At 35.8% G+C, this 25,265-nt stretch overlaps 1 protein-coding gene across 3 annotated transcripts in view; it reads right to left on the bottom strand.

Annotated features, from left to right (window-relative positions):
- CFTR (CF transmembrane conductance regulator) overlaps positions 1-25,265 on the bottom strand; it is a 235,378-nt gene that overhangs the window by 54,263 nt on the left and 155,850 nt on the right. For all 3 annotated transcript variants that reach the window (XM_072652953.1, XM_072652954.1, XM_072652955.1), the window contains 6 exons: positions 23,904-23,941; positions 22,971-23,215; positions 19,532-19,611; positions 12,615-12,765; positions 11,020-11,247; positions 4,962-5,062 (listed from right to left, as the gene is read on the bottom strand). In XM_072652953.1, coding sequence (XP_072509054.1) covers positions 4,962-5,062; positions 11,020-11,247; positions 12,615-12,765; positions 19,532-19,611; positions 22,971-23,215; positions 23,904-23,941 — 843 coding nt within the window. The remainder of the gene's footprint in view (positions 1-4,961; positions 5,063-11,019; positions 11,248-12,614; positions 12,766-19,531; positions 19,612-22,970; positions 23,216-23,903; positions 23,942-25,265) is intronic.

Genomic DNA, 25,265 nt, shown 5'->3' on the forward strand with positions numbered 1-25,265 from the left:
CCTCTTTTGCCAATTGAGTTAGCCTATTTTTCAAGGTGTTATTTTCTTCAGCATTTTTTTGGGTCTCCTTTAGCAGGGTGTTTACTTGTTTTTCATGCTTTGCTTGCATGTCACTCATTTCTCTTCCCAGTTTTTCCTTCACCTCTCTAACTTGATTTTCAAAATCCTTTTTGAGCTCTTCCATGGCCTGAGCCCCTTGAGTGAGCTGGGATACAGAAGCCTTGACTTCTGTGTCTTTCCCTGATGGTAAGCATTGTTCTTCCTCATCAGAAAGGAAGGGAGGAAATGCCTGTTCATCAAGAAAGTAACCTTCTATAGTCTTATTTTTTTTCCCTTTTTTAGGCATTTTCCCAGCCAGTGACTTGACTTCTGAGTATTCTCTTCACCCACTTTGCCTCCAGATCCACCCAGCCAGCAGTTGGGGTCTGAGATTCAAATGCTGCTTCCCAGCCTCAGGGCTTTTGGCAGGGGCAAGGCTGCTATTCAGTGTGAGATCAAGTTCAGGTGCTCAGGTGGGGGCAGGGCCACCTCACAGGCTCAATTCCCTCAGGGGGTTTATGCAGAGACCTTCAACAATGCATCTGGGCTCCTGCCTGCTTGGGAAGCCCCTGTCTGCTCCCACCTCCGCTGCTGCCTCCCGAGGGGGCCTGAGTTATGGGGGCACCCCACACCCCTCTCGGCCCACCGAAGAGACCCTCTCACCGACCCTTGTCACCTGTGGGTGGGGTGACCCGCACGGCTGCTGGAGATTCTGTCCCTGAAGCCTGCTCAGATCCGCTCCTTTCAGCGCCATGCCGCGGAGGCAGGGTTGAGCTCTGCTCAGGGTCCCGGGCACAACGGACCTTTTGCGAGATGTTTTCAGGCTCTCTGGAGCAGAAATCTCCTCCGCTCCATTGTTCTGTGGCTTCTGCTGCTCCAGAATTCGCCAGTGGTTCTTTTTTTACAGATATTTTATGGGCAGCGGGTTCGGAGGTAGCGTATGTGCATCTTTCTACTTCGCCATCTTGGCTCCGCTCCCCCCCAAATAAAATTTTTAAAAAGTACTTTTAAATTATTTTATAAAAAAGTTTTACAAACTTGTATGTGTGTATGTGTATGTGTGTGTAATGTGTTTTCCTCACAACTCATGAAGTAGGGCAGATTATGCAAGTATCATTATCCCTATTTTACTCATTAGAAAGCAGATGCTCAGAAAGGTTGAGTGACTTGCCCAAAGCCACACAAGCAGTAAGTGTTAGAGGTGAGAGTTGAACATTAGGTCTGTCCTGATTCTGAGCTCAGAGCTTTTTTCATGAAAAAATCTTTATATTCATCTCCACTGCAACAGGAATGTTGAGAGAAGCAATTACAATTAAATGAAAACACAATGCTTAGATATCCTCAGGTTTTCTAAAAATAAAATGCATTGAAAAGCAAAGCATGCCAACACTCCTTAATTCATATTCAAAATCTTTCTACTTGCAGGCACTAATTCTATGTTAGACATAACACACTGGAGGTTTGCCAAAATGAATGGCAATTCCAAGCTGTAACTGAAAGTGGAGGCAGATCAACCATGGATCTCATCCATCACTGGATGTATCAGAAGACCTCATTATGACAGCTTCTTTTAAGATCCAGCTCCATGAAATAGATCTAGGGTTAAGCATTAAGGTAAAGTAATATTGTCCATTTTTTGAAAAAGTAAATAATCTTTTGATAGTATTAACAAGTAGCACAACAAACCTTCTTTAGATTTAAGAGGAAGAGATATTTGATAGACTACATTAAAGAAAACAGAAATACCAAGCTTCCTTCATTCGTGGGTTTTATCTTCTCCTATTTGGAAGAATTAGATTTAATATTGGAAAGTTATATTCATATTACTTCCCACCACCAAAGTTTGAAGTCATCCTTTTTTTTATAGGAAATTAAGAATACAGATACAACTTCTACTTCTTTTTCCACCAAGATTTTGGTCAATAATACTGAACACAGCATGTTAACTACTTAGCTATTATTCGATCACCTGATTGATGACCATCAAATAACATTCATCAAGTGTCTTCAAAGCCTTGATGCTATGGGAAGAAATGTGACAGTAAGGTGGAGTTAAGTATTTACAATGCTTACAGAAAAGCCAGAAGCAGAAAGTATGTGTATATATATATTTAATGTGGTAATAGTTTCATATTTAGTGTAACTAAAATTCAACAAAGTTTTGTTGAAGTTAGCCAGCCTAAAGGAATTTAAAGTCCTAACCATAAACATCTTTAATCTAATGGAAGCAAACATTTTCTTTTTTGCCACTGTTAACTGTGATTCCTAAATTAAGATGTTAGAGGTACAATGCATTGTTACTACTTTCTTTTTTCTCACTGACTTTATACAGGAAGAAAATGTAGATAAAATGTGACTTTTTTTCCTTCAGAGAACTAAGTATGGAAGAAAAAAATATTTAGATAGAAATAGGTAAAGACATTCTATTTTGTTATGTGCAGTGTCTAAACATATGATACAAAAGCAACTGAGAATCATTATCCTCACCATCATCATAGCTGGAGTGATAATTCCATGCCTCTGCTTAGATTAGGTAGCACTAGAGATGGAACTGAGGAGCTACTGACATTTGAAGAGTAAAAAACATTGGAAATCTTCATTTTACACAAGTTTCAGAAATTATATCTAATAATAAAACCTTAATTTCCTACTGACAAGCTACAGAACTTTAAGCTATTAAGGAGAAAGCTGTGACAAAACATATTGATATTTATTGCCATCCTAAAATAAAAACTTAATAGGATATTTACAGTAATTAATATATATGCAATACCAGGCTTAATGTATACTTTTAAGACTGTAAAATAGACATAACAGATTTTAAAACTATCCTGATAACCTTAGTTTAATACTTCTGCATGCAGAAGGAAGAAAAGGACTGAGAGACATTTTCAGAGCACATCATAAAGAGGTCTAAACCCTACAGAAGTATTTTTGAGAAAGAAGCCATGACTCAAGCAATAGTAAATGCTAATAACAGATACATTCAATTGGATTTATTGAATGTAGTACTTTTGTGAAATGAAAGTAGATTGACTCTATAAAGAGTCTAAAAACTGGTTAAGAGGCAAGAGCAGAATCAGATACCATTTACAAGAACCTAAACAACAATATGTTGACAAAGAAACATCAAACAAATGGCTAAGTTATGTGGATTTGTTTTTGGAAACAGAGGGATTTATGGTGGGGTAATTCAAAGGACCAAGTCATCACCACCAGAAAGTACACTTGGGGATCCATGCAGATTATTCAATGTATATATTCAGGCAGGCAGTAATAATTTAGCACCTACTGAGTAACTAGTAGACAAAATCTGGGAGTTACAATTACGCATCAGAAGGTCACTATGCTTTACGGACTGATAGATAACAAATCCTCATGCCACAATTACAGATCTCAAAATGTTTTGCAGAACTATACTAGGATGAAAGCATTATCACAGATCATAGTGCTGCCCACAATCACCCAAACATAACACTGATCCATAAAAAACTTAAGAACATCATTTTTCATTGCTTGCCCAGTTTCCCCATCTGTAAAATGAACTGGAGAAGGAAATGGCTAACCATTCCAGTAACTTTGCCAAGAAAACCCCAAATGGGGTCATGAAGAGTCACACAGGACTCAATCACAGTAACATACTAGATGCTCTCAATCTCCAAGCTGCTTGGGATGAAAAGCTTTCAAAACTCAGAGACATAGCAGGAAAATTCAAAATAATGTGGAAAAAGAATTGGGTACATATCATTCCCAGTCATAGTATCTGCTACTAGTATTGTATCAAAAATGCTTTCAGTGAGTCTGCAGAAGGCCAGTTTGCATACTAATACTCTTGGAGGTATTTTATATTTCATACAGTATGTATTTTATATACCTTTGAAGTACTTTATATAGACACGTGGGTCTGCCAAGTATTAAATATAAAAGAATAGTAGGAGGAGAGAAACTTATCCCAGGACCATTTCTATCTGAACATCATCAAACAAGAAGAGAATGAGATTTCTACAATAATTATAGCTTAAGTTTAATAGTTTAAGTGGTTTGCCTACAGTCTAGCCCAGACTTGCTAAGAGTTAAAAACAGGTTTTGAATCCAGACCTTCCTGACTCCAAGTCCAGGACTCTTGCACTAAAACACATTGTCTCACTTTACTCTTTTTTCCCCTAGATAGGTCAGGATTCCACTGCCTGCTCCCTATGAAATGGTGGAAAACTTTAACTTTGAAAAACTAGGGAAATCCCAATCTTGAATAGAGAATGCTTCAAAAGCATATGTAACATCTCCATTGAGAAAGCTTGACGCACAAGTGGGTTTGGGGTGTGCTGGTTCTTTCAGGGATGTTTTCATAAGAGTGGAAATTACTACCTTCAAGAATGGTATTCAAGAACACATTCTTAATTTCATGTCCCAGAGTTTATTTCCCGAAGAGGGCAATTCAGTTAAAATAATAGCTCTATTTCCAAATTTTCTCCTTTTATAAACTGAATCAGGAGATTCTTTTTTCATATTGTGACATATATGAATGAGTTTTCTTTTACATCATTTGATACTTCCTTAATTCTGAGTTTTTTACAATGTACTTAAAGGAAATGGGTGATTTTCCCCCATCCAAGATTGAAGACCAATTATGTATGCTAAAAAGGCTAATGGTTATTTGAAATGAGGAATTTACCTGACTCAAAATCAAATAAGAAACTTCATTTCATGAGGTCCTCCCTCATGCTCCCATCTGATTTAAGTAAAGAGTACAATGAATCTGTGAACTTATGAGTAAGGACTGTTCACATAATCTTAACATCTCCAGTGCTATTTGATTGGTAGTCATGCATTAGTAAGTTCCAGTACATTTTACTCATCCCCCTTGCCCCCACCCCATCTAAATCACTTAGGAGAAATAAAAGACTCTGCTGTTCATTTCTTACCAAACTGTCCACATCTATGCTGGAGTTTACAGCCCACTGCAAAGTACTCATAATATTCATGGCTAAAGTTAAAAGAATTCCAACTCGTCCTTCTCCATCACCTATAGGTTAACAAGGAAAAAAACGTTTTAGGTAATTCAGTCATAAACATGTACATCGCATGTAATAAACAGAAGGAAAATTCTCTTTCATTGAGTTATATATTTTGTTTCTGTGCTATCTATATGACCCAGTATCATTCTGTTATTTTACAGGTTTGATAAACTTTATTTCTTTTATTTGGTTGGCCTCATTTTATGGACAGGACTCTGCTTTCTGTCACCGATACTCAAAACCTGGAAACAATCTTTGACTCATTATTCTTCTTTATACATATCCATTTGCCAGGAAGTCCTATTTATTCTTAAAAGCTCTTACATGAGAATTATCCTGATGCAAATCTTGTTGTTTCTACCTCCACAACATCTCTCACACCCATCCCCTTCTCTTCTTTCACACACCACTATCTTAGTTTAAGCTACCATCATCCGTAGTTTAGACAACTTCAATGGCCACTTTATTAGTCATCCTACTTCATGACCCACTCAAACCCCCTCTACACAGATGCTAAACTGATACTTTTTGAAAAGTGTAGCTCTGACTCCATCACTCCAACTCAGTAAGCTTCAGTGCCCCTTAATATCATTAGGCACAAATATAAGCTCTTCTATTTGTTATTTAAAGACCTTCCCACCCTAGACCCAACCTAATTTTCCATCTAAAAATTAAATGTTATACCATTTAACTTACTCTGTGCTACCACCAAATTGACCTTAACTTTTTCATATTTGGGCCCATGCCTTTGAAATGGTTGTTCCCCACACCTAGAATATATTCTGTCCTCACATCTCTATGAATCTCTTGTTGCTGTGTTTGTCCTTCCTTTCAAAAGAGGACCATGACATTAGGGTAATGATGACATGACTTGAAGTTGGCTTTGATTTGAGTGAGGAAGGGCTGTGCAAGGTCACAAGTCTCACTTTCTCCTCCAGAGCCATCTGGGTCCAGTGGCCAGATATTCATCTGGACGACTGGAGATGGTCCAGAATGAAATGGAAGACTCTGGCGCTTTTAGGCTAAGGACTTTTCAGGTATTCACTTAGAGAACCTGTCAGTGAATAGGCCTCTTTCAGAAGTGAGTCAAGGGATGGCCCCTTTAATTAGAAAAAAAGAAAAAAAACAACCTGGGAGGGGAAGATCCTCAGGGTTGCTGTTCCAAAGAAAAAGAGTTACCATTGACATTCCCTCTAGGCCAAGAAGGCCCAAAATACAGCCAATAAATGGAGCTTGGCTATTGTGGTCCAATCTATGAGCTCCAGAGTGAGAAGGAAAAGGAAAGAAAAGAAAAGAAAGAAAGAAAGAAGGAAAGAAAGAAGAAAAGAAAGAAAGAAGGAAAGAAAGAAGGAAGGAAAGAAAGAAGGAAGAAAAGAAAGAAGGAAAGAAAGAAGGAGAGAAAGAAAGAAAGAAAGAAAGAAAGAAAGAAAGAAAGAAAGAAAGAAAGAAAGAAAGAAAGAAAGGAAGAAAGAAAAAGAAAATCTAGTCAGTATACCCCAGATTAATGGGGAAGCTTCTGGCCATCAGAATTTACTTTCCTTTGGAGAGAAGGAGAGGGAAAGGGAGAGGACAAGCTGAGTTACCCAATTGGCTGGGTCCCCATTCAGGCAGCTCAGTCTACTCACAGGTTGTGTACAAGTCATGTCATTTCCCTGATGTCATGGTCCTTTTCGAAATTGAATCTCTAGTTTCCTTTAAGGCTAATTACATGTGCTACCTTCTACCTCAAGCCTTCCCTAATTCCTTGTGGGTTTCCCAGTACTTGGCACTGAGCCTAGAATAGAGTAGGGATTTTAACAAATGCTTATTGGTTGAATGAACAAAAAAATTCTTTTTCAGCATCTCTTGAATTCATCCTGTTCTCTCCATTCTTATAACTATCACCAAAATCTAGACTCTGATCTGAACTACCATAACAATTCCTAGTCTGTTTCCCTATTTTCTTCCTTCTCATTCATCCAGATCTGACAATGTGTGCACGTGTGCTCATGCATGCACACACACACACACACACACACACACACACACACACACACACACACACACACTCTTCCAATTCATCCTATATTCTTGTCAGGACAACCTTCCTACAATAATAATTTCATGTTGCATTTTTATTTACTAATCTAGTATGAATTTCCATAGCCTCCCAGATGAAGACTCCTCCAGACTCCTCTGCCTGGTCTTCCAAGGCATTCTACAATTTTACCTAATTCGAGCTTCTGGGGTCTTCTCTTTGTATTTTTCATTCACCATAATCATCACTACATTCACACTTTTGCTCATATCCTTCCTGAAAAGGCAAGATTCGTGCCAAACCTCCACTGCTCTGAGCTTTCTGTGACAGTGTCAGCTCATTTCTATCTTTCCCTGTTTGTTTTCCTTTTGCTATCCACACCATTTACTTTGGCTCTTAGTAATAATAATGAATGCAGTGTTTTGTTCTACAGTCCACCATCATACATTATTCTCTAATTGCTTTTTGACTTATCTTTCCAAGCTCCATGAGGGCACATACCAAATAATATAAATTTTTATTACTTCCCCAAAGTGTCTAATGCATGGTGAGTATCTAACAAATGACTATTTTGCTGATTTTTTTGTCTTTCTCCCCTTTTGTCTTTCATAAATATTATTTGTTATATCAGACGACTATCTAGAAGGAATGAAGGAAAAGGATACTGGGAATAATTCTGGAGATAAGAAACCAAAAGATATCAAAAATTTATTTAAAAATAACAAATATTAAATTCAATTAAAACTACGTGGCAGTTTTTTGGAGCTTGTTGTTAGAACAGTGAGATTCTTTTGGTCTATGCCTTCTTATTTTATATGCACTTGTCTCTCTCATTAGAATACAAGCTTATTTTGAGCATGGATTGCTTCAGTCTTTATATTTGGATCCCCAATACCAAGCACAATGTACAGCACATAGTAGGAACTTAATAAAAACTCGTTGATTGACTGATGCCTGCCTTTCTCCAGAACCTTTGTCTTATATTATTAACAGCTTGCTGGGCATCTCTCCCTGCATATACTAGAGACCTTGCCAACTCAACATCTCCAAAACAGGGTTCATTTCCCCTAAATAAATAGTCATTTCCTATCATTGTACTTTCATTTAACTCTAGTCTCTTTGCCTAGAATACTGAAAATCCTATCAATTTCTAAGAAACCCAATTCAAAGCTTCCTCTTCCTTAATCTTTACAATCAGATATAATCTCTCCCTAATCAGAATCCCCAAAGTATTTTGTACTACATTTGACAGTAAGCATATTCTACCATATATTATATAATAATTTGGATTTATGTCACATCCTCTTCTATGAACTTCTTAGGGATAGAAATGGTCATATTTATCCTGATAATTCTTAAGTTTCTTTCATAGTATGATGTGTTTACTGAATAAAAGTATATAACTGATTGAATTTTTCATTCTTAAATAGTCATAATAAGTACATTGCTTGAGGTATAGAAATCTATCTTGCCCTACAAGAAAATAGAAGGGATGGGGATAAGAGAAGCGAGGGGTGTGATAGAAAGGAGAGCAGATTGGGGGAAGAAGTAATCAGAATGCACACTGTCTTGGGGTGGGTGGAGTGGAGAGATGGGGAGAAAATTTGGAACTCAAAATCTTGTGGAAGTGTCCTTTGAAAACTAAAAGAAAATAAATAAATTTTAAAAAAGAAAGAAAATTATTATGTTGCTTTAGTTTCTTCATATTTTTCTTCTCCATATCATGTGCTACATATCATTTATTCATCCAACAGATGCTCATAAATCAAAATTATGTAAATATATAAGTATATTGTTAATTGTGTTTTAATTTGTTAATTATAAATAGTATTCAGGGTACTGTGCTCAACGTTGGAGAAAAAGGCAAACTCTATAGGGTTACTTGGTGGTGCAATGCATAGAGTTTGCGTCATGGAATCAGGAAGCTCTGAGTTCAAATTCAGCTTCAGACACTATATTACCCTGGGCAAGTCACTTAATTCTGTTTGCCTCAGTTTCTTTTTCTGTAAAAATGGAGATAATGATGGCAACTACCTCCCAAGTTTTTGTGAGGATCAAATGAGATCATTGTAAAACTCTTAGCACAATGCCTGGTACATGGTGATGTTCTGTAAATGTTCACTATTATTTGGTGGTATTTTAGACATAAGGATTGCCCTAATATGGCACATAGTGATATGCCTGAGGGAAAGAAAAGTATGTCTACTTAGTGCCTTCTAAGGAAAGGAAAGAATTTGCTAGAAGCTGAGCCAGCCATTTGGTATTTATTGGCATTTTTATGATATTTATATGCGTTGTACCTTAACAGAGGAGAGAACCTTACTATAGCCCCCCTATCAATGTGGTACCTGTTTTTAATTCAACTCTCCATTTTTCTTAAGATAAAATTTACTTAGGGCCCCCAAACTTTCCTTTTAAAAATAGTAACTGGGATTAGGGCAAAATATGACTTTGAAAATTTATATTTAATGGTTTAAAAATCTTATCTTATGTAATCTACTTCCTGAATATACTTTGTAGAATCATTTTAAAACAAAATTGAAAAAAGTTAAACAAATGTTTTAGCCCATAAGAAGCATTCTAACTCTCTTAAACAAATAAAAAAATTGGCTAAAATTATCCCGTAGCTAACATATCAGTTACATTCCTTTTGTTGCATTTCCCAGGAAATTATTCCTTTCTTTATTTGACATTTCATACAATAACTCTTTGATGAATCTTATTTTGTTTTGGACCTGTGACTTAATCAGTATGGGGTAATCTGAGTTTGGAAATTCCCTTTGCTGATATAGTCATTAAGAGTTACTTTGGGCACTGAAAGGGTCACTTGTCCAGGGCCACCCAGCTAATAACATGTGTCAGAGGCAGGATTTCAACCTAGGCTGGACTTCTCTCCACTAGGTCATGCTGCCCTTCTTAATGTTATCTTATCTTCTTAATGTTATCTTATCTTAATCTTATCTTCTGAGAAATAAAATATTTCACAAAAAATTTCTATATAAATTGATTTTGTGCTTATAAACCATTTTTGCTTTTTAATCCAAATATCTTAAAAGTATAGGTCTTCTATATAATAGAAAATAATGCTTTAGTATATGAGAACATATAAAATGCTACACAGAATCAGATGCTCATATTTCAACTGAATTGCATTTTGTATTTTTCTTCATCCAGTCATGTAAGACTTGTATTAAATTTATTTGATCTGATTGGATTCTGTTGAAAAGTAAAGTATTAGGCTATCATTTTCAACAATCGAATTTCTGATATTTTAGCTTAACAATTTACAGTGCAAAAAAAAAAGCACTTTTTAAAAAACATTTTAGAGACTCTGTCTTTGATTAACCTGAACTACTTCTAAGAAAAAAACAGCCTTACTGAGTAGACAGTAAACTATTTTTTTTTTTAATAACTAGCAGCTAGGTGGCACAGTCAACACAGAACTGGTCCTTGAGTCAGGAAGACTTCAGTTCAAATCCAGCCTCAGGCTCTTCCTACCTGTGTGACCCTAGGCAAGTTACTTAACCTCTTTTTTCCTCAGTTTCCTCAACTGTAAAATGGGGATAATTATGGCATTTACATCCGAGGAAGATCAAATATATGATATTCGTAAAGTTCTTAATACACTGTCTGACACGTAGTAGGTACAATATAAATGTTTATTCCATGTCCTAACTAGAATACTGGATTGGCAATCAAGTAAGTTCTTTTCTAGTCACTGATTGGTTCTGTGATTTTCAACAAACACTGAATTTTTCTCAGTTTTGTCACCTGCAAAATGGGGATAATACCAAATGGATAATCCAGCTTTCAAGAAGTATTAACTATGACAAAAGAAATGTAAAAAATGGATGCTAAATGATATGTGAACACAAGAGTGAAGTACTTTATGAAAACACAATTCCTTAAGTATAAACACTTCAATGACTATGCATTCATTTTAGGTACCTGTAGTTAAAATGGAGATGAAGGCCACAATACAGAAGAAGATGACAAAGACAATTTCTATTCTCATTTGGAACCAGCGGAGTGTGGACATGTATAGGAACCAGTTTGCTGTGTGTAAATTCAGAGCTTTATGGAACAAGGTCTCAAAGTATGGTTGACGTCCAAAAGCTCGGAGAGTCCACAGTCCCTTTAAGCTTGTAACAAGATGAGTAAAAATTGGAGTCCTGGCTGGAAGTATTCAAATTAAAAGCAGAGTGAATATTTTGATAAATTATACAGATTGACATTATGTCATACCAATAAAGGCAAAAATTAAAAGAACTAGCAAGTCAGTTAATGTCCTTGTGTAGAAGAAGGTACGGTCTTCTTGTAACAAGGTGATTCATTATTTTTCGTTAAAGCATTTCCCTTTTTAAGAAACCTTTAAGTATATTAAGATTTCCCCTATCTTTGTTTTCATGATATAGCATGTCTCTATTACCTGATATTGTGTTCTCTAATCAAAATTTAACAGTGATTCTAGAATCATAAGATTATCTAAAAGCAATTTTTTCATGGTTAACAATAAAGGATTTGTCCTGGGGCTTACCAAGGTCTTTACATAAGTCAGTGATACTCAGAGAAGATCCTAAAGAATCATCTTCCTCAACACTTTGAAAGGATCTGTTATCTCACTAGTTGGGGTACCATCTTTCTCATGGCAGACAATTTCTCTATGTGCAATTTTCTGCATCCAGTGCATTTCTTGTTCATCTCGTACTTAGTTGTAACTCATAGCACTGGAGATATCATTGAACTGTGGCTTACAAAATCATTCAAGGAACTCATACGTGTAAACACTATTCAAGCAGCCCCCTGAATTGTTTGGAAGTCTACAAATAAAAGGAACAGAAAGGTATACGAAAGCATGGTTTGTGGGCAATGAAGATGATGGGGCCTTTTGGATGCCTAGGAAAACCATTCCCAGTGACATTTATTTTCTTTTCTGTCCTTTGCTTTCATTGGTTTAGAGAACTCCAGATAAGGAAACTCCTACCGGTAGAGGTCACTACACAATTTATAGTCTTACTGAATTGCCTAGATCACTAAGGGGTTAAGCAACTTGCCCAGGTTCACATGGTCAGTAAAGGAAAAAGGCAAGCCTTGAACCAAGTCTTCCTGGCTCTGGAGCCAGTTCTGCGTCTTCAAGATCAGACAGCTTCTTGGCATCACTGCTGAAAATATCATTTTTGTCCCACTCATGTTCTTAATTTTAGTAAATGAGTATCCACATTGGTAAAGAAATAAGATGTATTTACAGCCCCAAGATAATCAAAGATAGATAGCTTTTATCATACTCAAAAGCATTATACTTTAAAAATGTTTTTTAAGAAACCTAGTAAGATTTGTATGAACTGATCAAAAGCATTCCAAATAGGGTATTATTTTTCTGTGTGTTCTATTTCTAAAAGACTTCTTTTAATATAAGGAAATAATAGATCACACGGATAAAAATAACAGAAGGAAATATGTAAAGCAAAAATAAACCAAGTAAAAGCTAAAAATAACTTTTCAAGATTCATTTACAATAAGAAAATAGTACTTATTGACCATACCTTCAGATTCCAGTTGCTTTAACTGCTGGGAAGTTTGGAGGAAATAGGCCCTTAGCATAATAAAGGCTATTATCACAGGCACAGTGGCCAGGAAGATGTATGGTTGTAAGGCTGACACTACAATAAGAGCTCCAACTACAATCAGTATTAACTGCGGGATTAAAAAAAAAACATAAAGCACTGATGAGAATGTTTATTTTTTCAGAGCAGTGATATAGCAGAGATTGGTGAACTGTCTCCCAAGGGCTTTGTTGCACTAGTCACCTTCCTTCTTAACCAAGAGAGGTTTCTATTAGGAACAATGAACTACAATTCTGACACAACTGTACAGTTTGGGAGTGCCAATTCAGAGAACTTCCAAGATAAGGGACACTAGCAACCTTCTGGAGTTTTGTCATCTTAATGTTGTTAGTAACAAGAACATTGGACCCTACAGTCAGAAGATCTGAGCTCAAAGCCTCAATCTTCCTGTTGCTAGGTTTTACCACTTACTAGCCATGTATTCATTGGAAGGAGAAATGTTGAAGTTGAAGCTTGAATATATTGGCCACATAGTGAGAAGACAGGATTCATTGGAAAAGACCTTGATGTTAGGAAAGATTGAAGGCAAAAAGACAAGCAAATGAGATGGATAGATAGTGTCATGGAAGCAAAGAACACAAGCTTGGACAAACTTTGAGAGACAATGGAGGATAGACGGGTCTGGTATACTGTGCTCCATGGGGTCACAAAGAGTTGGACATGACTGAATAACTGAGCAACAAAGAAATCACCTTCTCTGAGCCTCAGTTTCCTCCACCTGTCAAGGCACTGCATGGTAATTCTTAGTCTTCTTACTTTGTGGAATTGTTGTGAGAAAAGTGGGTACTACATTTCTGAAATGTGAGATTTTATATATATATATATATGTATGCAGGCATGCACTCATATTTATATATAAATGTATGTGTGAAATTTTGGTTTGAACAATTTTGAGAAACTTCAAAGGATAACCTTTGAAAAAACTGGAAAAACTAGCAAACTAAACACTGAAAAGGCAAAATTACAATGTAGAATTGTAAGCCAGAAAGACATGGGTTCGATTTCCATCTCTGGCATATATTGACTGCGTGACTCTAGGCAATAGACTTAACTGCTCGGTACTCTACAACAGTAGTGTCAAGCTCACTTCTCACTGGGCTACCCAGAACCCAATTAAAACATAACTGATAAATGTTTAAACAAAATAAGTAAAAATACATCGCGAAATAAATAATGTTGATTTATAGTTTTCTAAGTCAATATGCAGCTGCAGTGATCTGTTTCTATTTGACACCACTGGCCAGTGGTATTAAATTCAAATAGAAGCAAGCCAGTAAACTGTATATAAGGATCCCAGCTATATGGATACTGACTCAGAAAACCATACATGTTTATGTAGGAATTAGGATTTATGAGTGTTGTGGTCTACATGTAGTCAGCAGGCTGATACCTCTGATCTACACACTTCTCTAAAACTATAAGGTCTTCCTGAACTGGATGGAATTTCCTCCTCTGGGAGTTCCCTATACCAATGAAATTACAGATCCAATCCATATGTGTATAGGTTGTGTGTGATTTTGTATGTACCTTTTTCAAAAAGCTAAGGCTATCCACTGAGAAAACTGGAGAAACTTGCATAGAATACTAAGAGTAAATGATTTAGGCTATGAAGACTCATTTAAATTTAGCCCAGATTATTACTGATAGTCCCAGATGGTTCTTCCAGCATTATCCACTAAAAAACAAACAAAACAATTCACCTAAGTATGAAGTAATTTTTGACAAGGAGAATTATAAATTATGCCCATTGAAGCATTTCTACATTAAACACTGTTCTGGATTATTATCCTCACTATTAATTTCCATTGGTAACAAGTGTTTTATGCCAGTTGTAACAAGGCAAAACATGACTTTCTGAGGGTTGTGTCACTCAGATCTAGATCAGCCTATTTCAATACCTTCATCTAAGAACAGTTTTGTGTTTCCATAGACACACAAAAAATTCCATACTTATTTCTCAGTCTCACTTGCTTTCAGATTCTATTAACCACAGTGTCATAAATAACAACCTGTTATTCTGTCACCATGGGAAATAGGGAACTTCTACTAACATGGGTCATGTACTATTTACTAGCTATAGTCTCACAGAACTGCCCAAGTCTCAGGGAGGTTTAGTGACTTGCTCACAGTTAGTAAATGTCAGAGGTGGGTCTCAAACCCAGTATTCCTGACTCCAAGTTCAGTACTCTCATCAGTTACAGCACTAGTCCAATATTGGGTTCACCACCTACTTGTTGTGTAATCTCGGGGAAACCACCATTCATTGGGTCTCTGTTTTAACAACTATAAATTAGAAAGTTGGGCTATATCACTTTGAGACCTCGTCTAAATAGAAATCTATGATCCTATGATAAATTTGGTCCTGAGTAGCAGTGGGTATATACATAGTAGAAACAAGTCTAAACTTAGAGATCTGGGTGTGTATACTTCTGCCACTAACTTTCTGTCTGTTTGGGGGCAAACCAGCACAATTAATCAATCAATAATTTAATTCCATTCAATTCAATAAACATTTATTAAACATTCAATATGTGCCAAAAACTTTACTAGAATACAAAGAGATGCCATTCATGCTCTCAAGGAGCTTATAGTATAATGAAGTGATATAGCACAGACAAAAATAACGATGTAAGGTGTAAGTGAAAAAGTAGAATGGAGTTCACTATTACAGGTCTCTATAAAAAACTTTTATAAGAAAATTTTATGATGGGAATCATTTTGGGAGAAGATCATGGGAGGATTAACAGAGGAGACTTTCTGAACCTTCAAAGAAGAGTTCTACAGGTGCATATGAGAACAGAGTACATGTAGGCATGAGGATAGAACTGTACAAATTCATGGAGGTGGGAGAATTAGTTTGAGATGAAGAAATATTTACTATCCTCTCTCATCTGGCTGGAATACATAAAAGGAAGCTGTGAAGAATAAGCTGGAAGAGTAGGTTTAAATTGGACTGTTGAGGGCCTTAAAACCAGACTAAAGTATTTGTGTGTTGCCCTACAGTGATCAGAAAACTACTGAGATCTTTCGAGAAAAAGAGGAGAAAGTGTCAAAGACTGAAGAAAGTTCAGGGAGAATAAGAACTAAGAAAAGGATACTGGATTTGACAAACAGATCTTTGATAAACTTGCAAAGAATGGAAATAAAATAGAAATTAAAAACTAGAAGGAATGGTAAAATTGAAATGTTAGTAAAATGAATAAAATTAAGAAAGAATACTGTCTTTTTTATATTCATTCAAGACAGCTATTTTCTCTGATACCTTAATTTCTTACAATTAACCAAATTAAAGTTAGAAACTTCTTTTAATATGTATTCCACATAGCAAAGCCATAAAGTTTTCATCACCTGGTCCTGCATCTAGTAATATTTTGAAATTTTATACAGTTAAATAAGAGTAGAAAGCATTTACATAATTAATTCTCAAAGATGCTTCTCCAGCTAAAGCATTCTCACACTCATATGCCTGTGACTACTTGCATCATTAAAGCAGCTCTTGTAAATAAGAAGTGCTGGTATAACCAAAGGAATATGGGTCTAGGAGTCAGGAAATCTGGATTATATTCTAAAATCTGGCATTATCTCTTTGGATGAGTTTGAAAAGGGACTACCTCTCAGGGTCCCAAACTCTTAATTTGTACATTAATCAAAGTAGACTACTGCCCTTCCCACACTCTATGGTCAAGCCAAACTGTCCTTTCTGTTCCTCCAGTATAGCACACCTTCTCTCAACTCCTTGCTTTTGCACTGCTGTCTCCACATCTAGAATGCATTCTTACCTCAAAATCACTTTAAAGAACCTTTTGCTTCTTTCAAGACACTGTTCAAGGATCTTCTAAACCAGGCATTTTCACATTCTTCTCCTCTTTAGCCCAATTGCTCATGTCCTCTCTACATAAGTACCTTGTATTTATTTAGCAATCATTGTTCTATGTTAAGCTAAACCTATTATCTCTCAAGATCAATATTAGAAAAAGGAAAACCATGGTAAAAGAAAGGAAGGTGTAGCTTATACACTAAATCACCATACATATTTTAGAGAAGTGCTTCAAGAAAGTGGAGGTGATCTCTTTTAAGTTCTATTAAAAACTCACTTTTAAGGAAATGCATTTTTCAGCAGCCTGGATCATCTAGTTTAGAAGTATCAAACAGGCTGCCCACAACACTCCTGGGTGTGACCTGAACTAATTTAAACACAGCTATATGTGGTTTTCTAAGTCAACATGCAGCCTGCAGGGATCCTTATGGACAGTTTAATGGCCTCCATTTCTGTTTGAGTTTTACATGGCTGGTCTAGAATGCAACCACAAATACCAAAAAAGGACTCTGCACAAGAGGGAAAATAATTATCAAGGGTTTTTCTACTTTACTAAAGGAAAAAAAAGCCTCTCAGGGAAATAACTGGTTTTTTATTTTGTTGGTATCCCTAGCACCTAGCACACTGCCTGGCTAATAGTAAGCATGGAATCTACTGACTTCCTCTGGCAGCCTTCAGTTTTGTCTCATTTGTAGCAAACACTTAAAAAGGATGAGAAAGAGTGCTAACCCAGTAACAAGAGCAAGAAGTGAAATGTCGCAGACCATGAAGAGACAAAAGAAATAATGAATAGGAAAGGCCGAGTTCTGTGGGATCCTTTAGACTAATCAGGCCTAGATACTCAGTATCAGTCCTGACCTCTCCCTACCTCCTCAAGAGCATCAGTGTAAAATAACTAATAAAATAATGATGATCCAGTAATAAAAGGTAAACTATTTGCAGTGTGTTCTGTTTGCTAATGCAAGGAAGTGTAGAATACATTTTAGAAAGACTTTCATCTTTTATTCAAACATGATTTATGAGAGGCAGCATGACACAGTGGGTTGCACATTGAACTTGAAATCAAGAAGACTTCTAGCATTATCTAATTTTGTGAAGGTCACTTCACCTCTCTGGGTCTCAGGTAGCTCTGTAGGATGTATTTACTAACTTATTGATAGGTTGTGATCTCTTGGAGGAAGAACCTACATTATGTGTGAGTTTTTGTCCTAAGCACTGAAAAACAAAAACTCCTCCTAGAGACTATCATAGCTCTAATATAATAGTACAATACAATAGCTCATAGTATACATGTTTAACACATGTTTGGTAACAGAATGAATGAATGAATGGGAGTGAATAAAAATAACTCAGATCAGTCATAAACCATGAGACAAGAATAAGAATCCCTGCAAAGATTAAGGTTGTACTCATATGTCACACACACAAATGGGCATAGGAGCCATTAGATGTGTTGAAAAGTGTTATTAAATCTCTAAACACTTATTTAAAAGTAACTTTCCCCATTTTTGAAATGGGGAATTTTTGAAATCAGTCTTAGACTATTTTAAAAAAGGATGATGAGAGGAATCACAGTTGAGAAAGAAAGGCCAAAGAGAGCTGAACTGAATTAATCCTGTTGCAACTATGCTTTAGGCTTCCTTACTTATTCTTTCAGGACTGGTCATGTGTAATTCTGGAATGAGGAATAAATTGTCAGAATTCATTGACAAAAACGAAATAAATTTTTTTTATTGAATTACCGACCTCAAGTAATCCATTAGGATTCCAACAGCTACTGTCATGAGTTGCAACTTTAAATAGAGGAAACTATGTCAAACCCAAAACAGTGAGACTCATTTGGAACAGGAAATTCACTCAATTGTTTGCTTGTTTCAGTGTGGTGCAAACTGACTTTTTGATTATTTTGCCTTAACAATGTGCTTTCTGTACACACGTGCATGTCATCTTTCTTATTTTGATTTTCTATCTCCTTTCTAACACATCAATATGATTTTTTTTCCTTTTAGTTGGTTAGGTTAGAGGAGGCAGAGATTGAGAGAGAATAGGAATGAGTCAACCAGGAAGTGATCATATCATACTCCATCTGTTGTCGATGATTACAGTCATGGCATTTATGATCTTGAATTCTGATGGTGAAATCTAGAGAGGAAGCTTTAGTCATACGCGTCCCAAAGGCCAAGGTTATCAAATGATGTCATAGCTGACATTCTGTAGCTTACAGGGATCTAATGTGGTTTCCCAAACCAGGATAGGCCTTAGGCAAAATTGTTAGGTAGGCAAACCTAATCTTGGACAACTGCCCACCTTGACTTACCATGCTCCTTCCTTCCTCTTCAAATATCTTTCATTCACTTCTATCCCATTTCTAAATCCCTCAAGAATAGTCTTCAGGACAATGTCCTAGGCTCTGGACTTTTCTATTTCAAGCATCCATATGAATCAGTATGGTTTTCCATGCCTTCAGAGTCAAGTGGCTAGTGCATGCACAAGGTGTCGCAGAAGGCTTAAAGAAATGTTAAGATTTATAGCTTAAAACCGCACTAAGACTTTGGGTACATACTGTATGTTAAGGTGCTACTTCTTCCAAGAAAAAGAAATGCATTTTAATGGATTGTTTTTCAAGGTATAATGTTTTAATTTCCTTAGAAAAACTCATTCTTTGAATGTTATCACAACACAAGCCTGTGTTGGAGATATCTCAGGTCAGAGAAGGCTTGCAATGTCCCTCAAAATCACATCATAGAGGTAGCAAGCTGCATTACCCAAGTGTATTGCTGACTCTCTCGGTATAAAGTCAGTTCCTCTGACATAGCATTGATTTTTCAACTGTACTATTTCTTTTGGTTTCCCACTATCATTTTATTTTAAAACAACTCTTTCTTACCAAATTCTAACCAAGGGAAGAGACTTTCCAACTCCAAATTAAATGTGGGTAAAATGTAATTAAATAATCAAACTTAAGCACTTTTACAGAGTAAAGGAATAAAATCTATTAAAGAATGGTTATTTTACAAACCTGGATGAAGTCAAATATTGTAAGTGGCAGAAGGTCATCTAAAATTGCTATATCTTTGGAGAAACGGTTTAGAATTCCACCTAAAGGTCAAAAGAAAGAAAATAGCCTTTCAGAAATCAACTTTTGATTATCTCTAAAGTATAGAGATAGAAGTAATGTGCTCTCAGTTGACCTGGAACTTCAAAAATGTTGAGTGTTTTATAATAGTGTTTACAGTGTCATCTTATATTTTTGGACATTTAAAGATAATAAATTTCTGCTAAATTTCAGGGGGAATTTCAGTGGACCTTTTATCTTTGGTCACAAATAACATACAACAGTCTTAACTATGTTCATTCTCCAATCCACATACACACCTTAGTGTAAAATGTATTGAGGTTCCAGGCATCTTTTAATTTAGTGAAATAAAAGACTAAGTATATACTAATGGAGATTCTCCACAGTTTTTGCCAAGTACTTTTAAAAAAATACACAAAAATAAAATACCTATTGGCTCTAGAGGTAAGAAGACCTGGGTTGGAATCCTTCCACTGAGTTATACTACCTATTTAACACTGAGATAGTTACAAGACCTAAGTAATTTTCCTCATTTATAAAATGGGAATAATAATGCCTGTAGTACCTACCCCACTGGATTGTTTTGAGTGTCAAATGAGATAATGTATATAAAGTTCTTAGCTGTATAAATATTAATCTTTTTTCCTCATAATACAAAAAATGAAATTATTATGTATTGCCCTTAATCATCCAAAAAGCAAGACTAAGTTAAAAGAGAGAATGCATTCTTCACCATCCCCAGAAAACTCTCAAATCAGTCAATTTAGGTAGTTATGATTTAATTTGGCATATGTCTAGGGGAATACCGGAGCTACATCAATCCAGTGTGTGAGAGCTGAATGTTAAATTTTCAGTGTAAGCATTTGTATCTCATAAATCAGCAAACATTATAAAGGAGGAGCTGATATGCTGTTTTATTGATTGTCAAGGTTTAAAAAAGCGATAGAGAAATGTTAACAACACAGATTCAGATTAAAAGAGTCTGAGTACATTTTTTTCAGAGAGTTGGTTATTAAACATTAGCCAACATACTCCTTCCTAATTTCCTGTACCACCATAAGTACAAACAGTTATTAACTTGTTTTCCTTTTCACCTTTTAAGTGATAGACTCACAGGCTAGCAGAGACCTCCCAAACTCTTTTGGTCCTCTTTACAGACTTCAAGGAGATACAGTGTATGTCACTGAGTTTACTTAATAATTATGTTAGGCAACAGACATAACATTCTCCACTAATTGTGTGCCTTGATGTCTGAAAACAAATATGGTTCAGTTTTCATTTAAATCTTTTCTACATGTAGACCTATTCACTTTTGTCCTTTGTAAAGAATAGAGGAGTTTCACTCCCCTTATTATTAACAATCCATATGACTTCCTGTGTGATCTCAGGCAAGTCACTTAACTGATTTGGGACTCAATTCTTCAGTAATAAAATAAGGTGATTGGACTAAATGGCCTTTGAGGTCCCTTCTGATGCTTCGTCTGTAATCCTAAGTAAACCTACAATCACACTTTAGTCATCTATTTATAAATATGAAGTTTGCAGCATAAATGACTATATGCATTTACATATTTGTTTCAATAAAAAAAGAAATGTATATAAAAAATCTCCAAATTTTGTGAAAAGTAAAAGCAGTTTCAGGAAAAAAAACTATGAATCAGCATTTATTCCATCTCAAATGATAGCTTTCTCTCAAGGAATGTCAGAATTCCTCGATTCAATGAACTCTGAGCATGACACTATACTTAAATATTGATGAATTTTTATAAATGACTGGAAAATGAGAGAAATTATCAGAGACAAGAAAATAAATTCAACAAAAATGAATACCATATAGTACAGCTGGAGATCAAAACCAAAAAGCAGATATAAAATGGAGACTTAATTATAACAGAAAAACATCTAGCCATCTTAAGGGATAAAAACTGAACCACAAATCATAATGTGGTGTAAGAAGTAAATAAGAATCAGACAGGGTGTGTAAGACTGGATATGGAGGTAGGATTAGGTTACTCTAACATTATACTTGGAATTAGAAAGAGAACTGAGTTTGGAATCAAAGTATGAAGGTTTAATTTCCATCTCTACTCCTTCACGTTACTGACTCTCTTGGGAAATATTAAACCCCTGTAGGTCTGTTTCCTCATCTATAAAATGAGGGGATTATAACTAATGATGCCTAGGGACCCTCTCAGCTTAAAAAATAGAACCATTTTTAGAATTCTGAGAATACTATATTCAATTTTCTATAATCTGCAGAGCAGCCCCACAATTAAAATATTGAAAAAAAATATTCACTAGAAACATTTAAAGGGATAGGAAAGACTGGGGTGTTATTTATTAGTACCCTCCAAAGGCATGAGGAACTCAGGCAGGTGGTAAGATATAGTGAAAAGTATGCCACCATAAAAGTCAGAAGATATGAATTCTGGTATCACTTCTGCCACATACAGTAATAATAACTGTACCGACCTTCAGTGAATTACTTACTCTTTCTGACTTTGAGTTTATGCATTTGTTAAATAAGGGAATTGAATTATATGATCTCTAAAATTCCTTCTGCCTCTGATATTTTCCGGTTCACAGAGAAGACTGAAGTGCTTGTCTCTTTAAGATATAGTCTCTAATCATTCAGACATGGGTGATGATATTTCCCTTACATATCTCGATGGATTGTCAGAAAGATCAGACAAGATAATGAATATGAGAATATCAAGGTGCCTTAGATATGTAAGTCCTTATAATGTGCCCTAAAAACACAAAAGCTAACAAGATTTGAATTCAAACTTGAGAGATAAGACTGTTATTTGCTCTTGGAGACGTGGATTTAAAATAGCTGCCTGAGGTTAGGCAAGGTTTTTCTCTTTTTTAGGCTTCTTTATAAAATGAAAGCCATTTTCAAGCCCATTTTATAGTTGAGGAAACTGAGGCCAAAAGAAGTTAAGTGACTTGCTAAAGGTCACACAACTAGTAAGTGTCTGAGGCCAGGTTTAAACTTGTCTTCCTGAATTTAGGCCTTCTACTCTCCACTGCACCATTAGCTGCCACTAACCAGGCTTGTACAGCTATCTAGATATGACATGAGGACAGATTTTGCTATCATAACTTCAGTGATGTGATGTTTTAGCAAACCGTGGTAACCTAGTTGACTGAAAAGACCATGATAAGATCTAAGAATCTTAATAAATAGACAAAGAAGTAAACAAACTGTAGATGCTACCTTAGTAAATGTATATTATCGGTCACTAGGGGGATTGGATAAAAAAAAAGTATTTCAATGTAAATCCATCACGAGTGAAAAAAACAGCAACTAAGGCCACACATCCCTGAGGAATAAAGCTTCATTTCACACAAAGGACAGTACATTCTTTCATCAAAGTACCTGCTTTCAAAGTGCTGAAGGTTGACATAGGTGCTTTCAAAATGGAGCATAACATTTTGTGATGCAGAATTTTGGAGACTGATATTAGCGTATGCACCAGCGGTAAGCCTCTGAATATTCCCAGGGCAAAAAGTGTGTCAGCTACTCCCACATAAATATAAAACAAGTAGTATTTGCTGGTGTCGGTGATAATGACTGCATGGGTGTTATTGGGTCCATCTGTATTATTCACATTAAGAGAGGTCCTGTAAAACAAAGATGAAGTAATTATTCAGCAACTAGAGATTCTTCCAAAAACATAAACATACTGACTTGAATTTAATGAATCCCAAAAATTTTACTAGAGGTGAACTACTGAGATTTTCACAGCATGAAAAGAGTTATCAGATCATAGCCAAAGCCAACTACTTTAACTTTTGAAATAAATTAAAGCATGGGAAAGAAAGATTTCATGTTTGAAAAATCATGAAAAAAATTTCCATGTTCAAATTGGTCCCCAAAGTTGTTATTGAATTTCAGAGAAAACTAGGTGCAGGGCAGCTAGGTGGTGCAGTGAATAAAGCACTGGCCCTGGAGTCAGGAGGCCCTGAATTCAATGCAGACACTTGACAGTCGCCTGACCTCCGACAAGTCACTTAACCCCAACTGCCTCACCTTCCCCCTCCAAAAAAAAAATTGGTGCAAATCTTTTCTTATGGGCACTGGCAGAGGACAGTAGGTTATGGACATGATCAAGTCTTTTCTTTTTCAGTAGAACTAATTGAGACCCAGGCAAAGAGAAAATTAGAAAATATAAGTTAAATCAGTAGAACTTTGAAACAAATTTTATAATATCCCTTCCCTGTCACAAAAAAAGAATGAGCTTAATGCACAGCAAAATAGTTTTAAAGATACATCAGAAATAAGACAAAACTCACAACATGGGATACTCACTCCTTAAGCATCCAAAACCCAACCAAAGAAGCGCCCACCTGCAACAGGACAACAAACAGTTCAATTTTCCCCTGCCAAAGAGTGTTTTTTCAATATCCTCCACCCCCTGAAAGCACATGAATTTTTACTTCGTTTCGTTCAGTAGCTGTAATAATTGTCTCCAGCAACAGTACGTACAGTGTGAATACATTAAGACAACAGAATTCAAATTACATCAGAGTAAAATGCCTTGTCATTTCTTCCCTTCAATCAACAGGGAAATTAACTGAATCTCATCAGTAGAAATAAGATTATAGTAAAAGCATTTGAATGGGAAAAAAATCACTTTTTATTGGTTTATGAATGTGTCCATGAAAAGCTCATTCATGGTCACTGTAACATTTGCCATATGAAGCATCTGAACATAAAATTTTGTCAGTAACTTTTTTCCCTAATTTTTTTTGCCTTTTCACTTTTTTTTATTGTGAATGTGATAGATGCTAAAAATTATGAACATTTCCAGACACAAAGAACTGAAACAAAAGGACAGCATACGAGAGCCTAAATTTTGTCTATCTTACTTTTAAAATCTCTGATAAATTATGCTGGTAATGCCAATATTTCCCTGCTTGTCTGTGTGTCTGATCTTCCTTCTATTCTACATATTTTATAAATCATTTATTCATGTTCTTCTTTTCCCTTCTTTTTTGGGGGAGGGAGAGAGGAGGAGTGGCACCCCAGAGTTTTAAAAAGACAATTCTTCACACCACGAAGAACAATTGCCGAGATTGGGTATTAGCCCTAAGCCCACTGATAGAGTGGCAGAGTACTCCTCACCCTGACTGCAGAGAATTACACAAGAATCTTGCTTAGTTGCTGAAAGCATTGTATATTTCACACACTTGATGTCTGATTCTATTACCTACAAAAACATCCACTGTAAGATTAAGATTCATGAAGAGAAATAAACATTCTAATTGAAGAAAAGGAACTGAGAGATGTTTAAACACCTATCTACAAAGATTAAGCACAGTTATGCTGATACAACATGCATTGGTATGGAAGTCTTGGGGGATTTCTAAATATGAGAAATTCTGTTCAAGGAGAAATCTTCCTTTCGTGGCAGGCCTAGAAAGTGAGTATGAGAATAGAAACATTTGCATTGCCAGCCTTATAAAGTTATTTTAAAGAAAGCTCATTATATGTATGTGTAGAACCCCTATAAAATTGCATGTAGTCTCAGGAGGGAGGGGGAGAAAATTCAAAACTTATGGAAGTGATTGTTAAAAACTGAAAACAAATACATAAAAAGATTAAAAAAAAGAATCCTAAAAAAAGAAAAGAAAGGGAAAACTGAAATGAAAGGCTAAAACTCCTATAATG

Source organism: Notamacropus eugenii, chromosome 3, assembly GCF_028372415.1.
Source record: "Notamacropus eugenii isolate mMacEug1 chromosome 3, mMacEug1.pri_v2, whole genome shotgun sequence".
In the NCBI taxonomy this organism is placed as follows: domain Eukaryota; kingdom Metazoa; phylum Chordata; class Mammalia; order Diprotodontia; family Macropodidae; genus Notamacropus; species Notamacropus eugenii.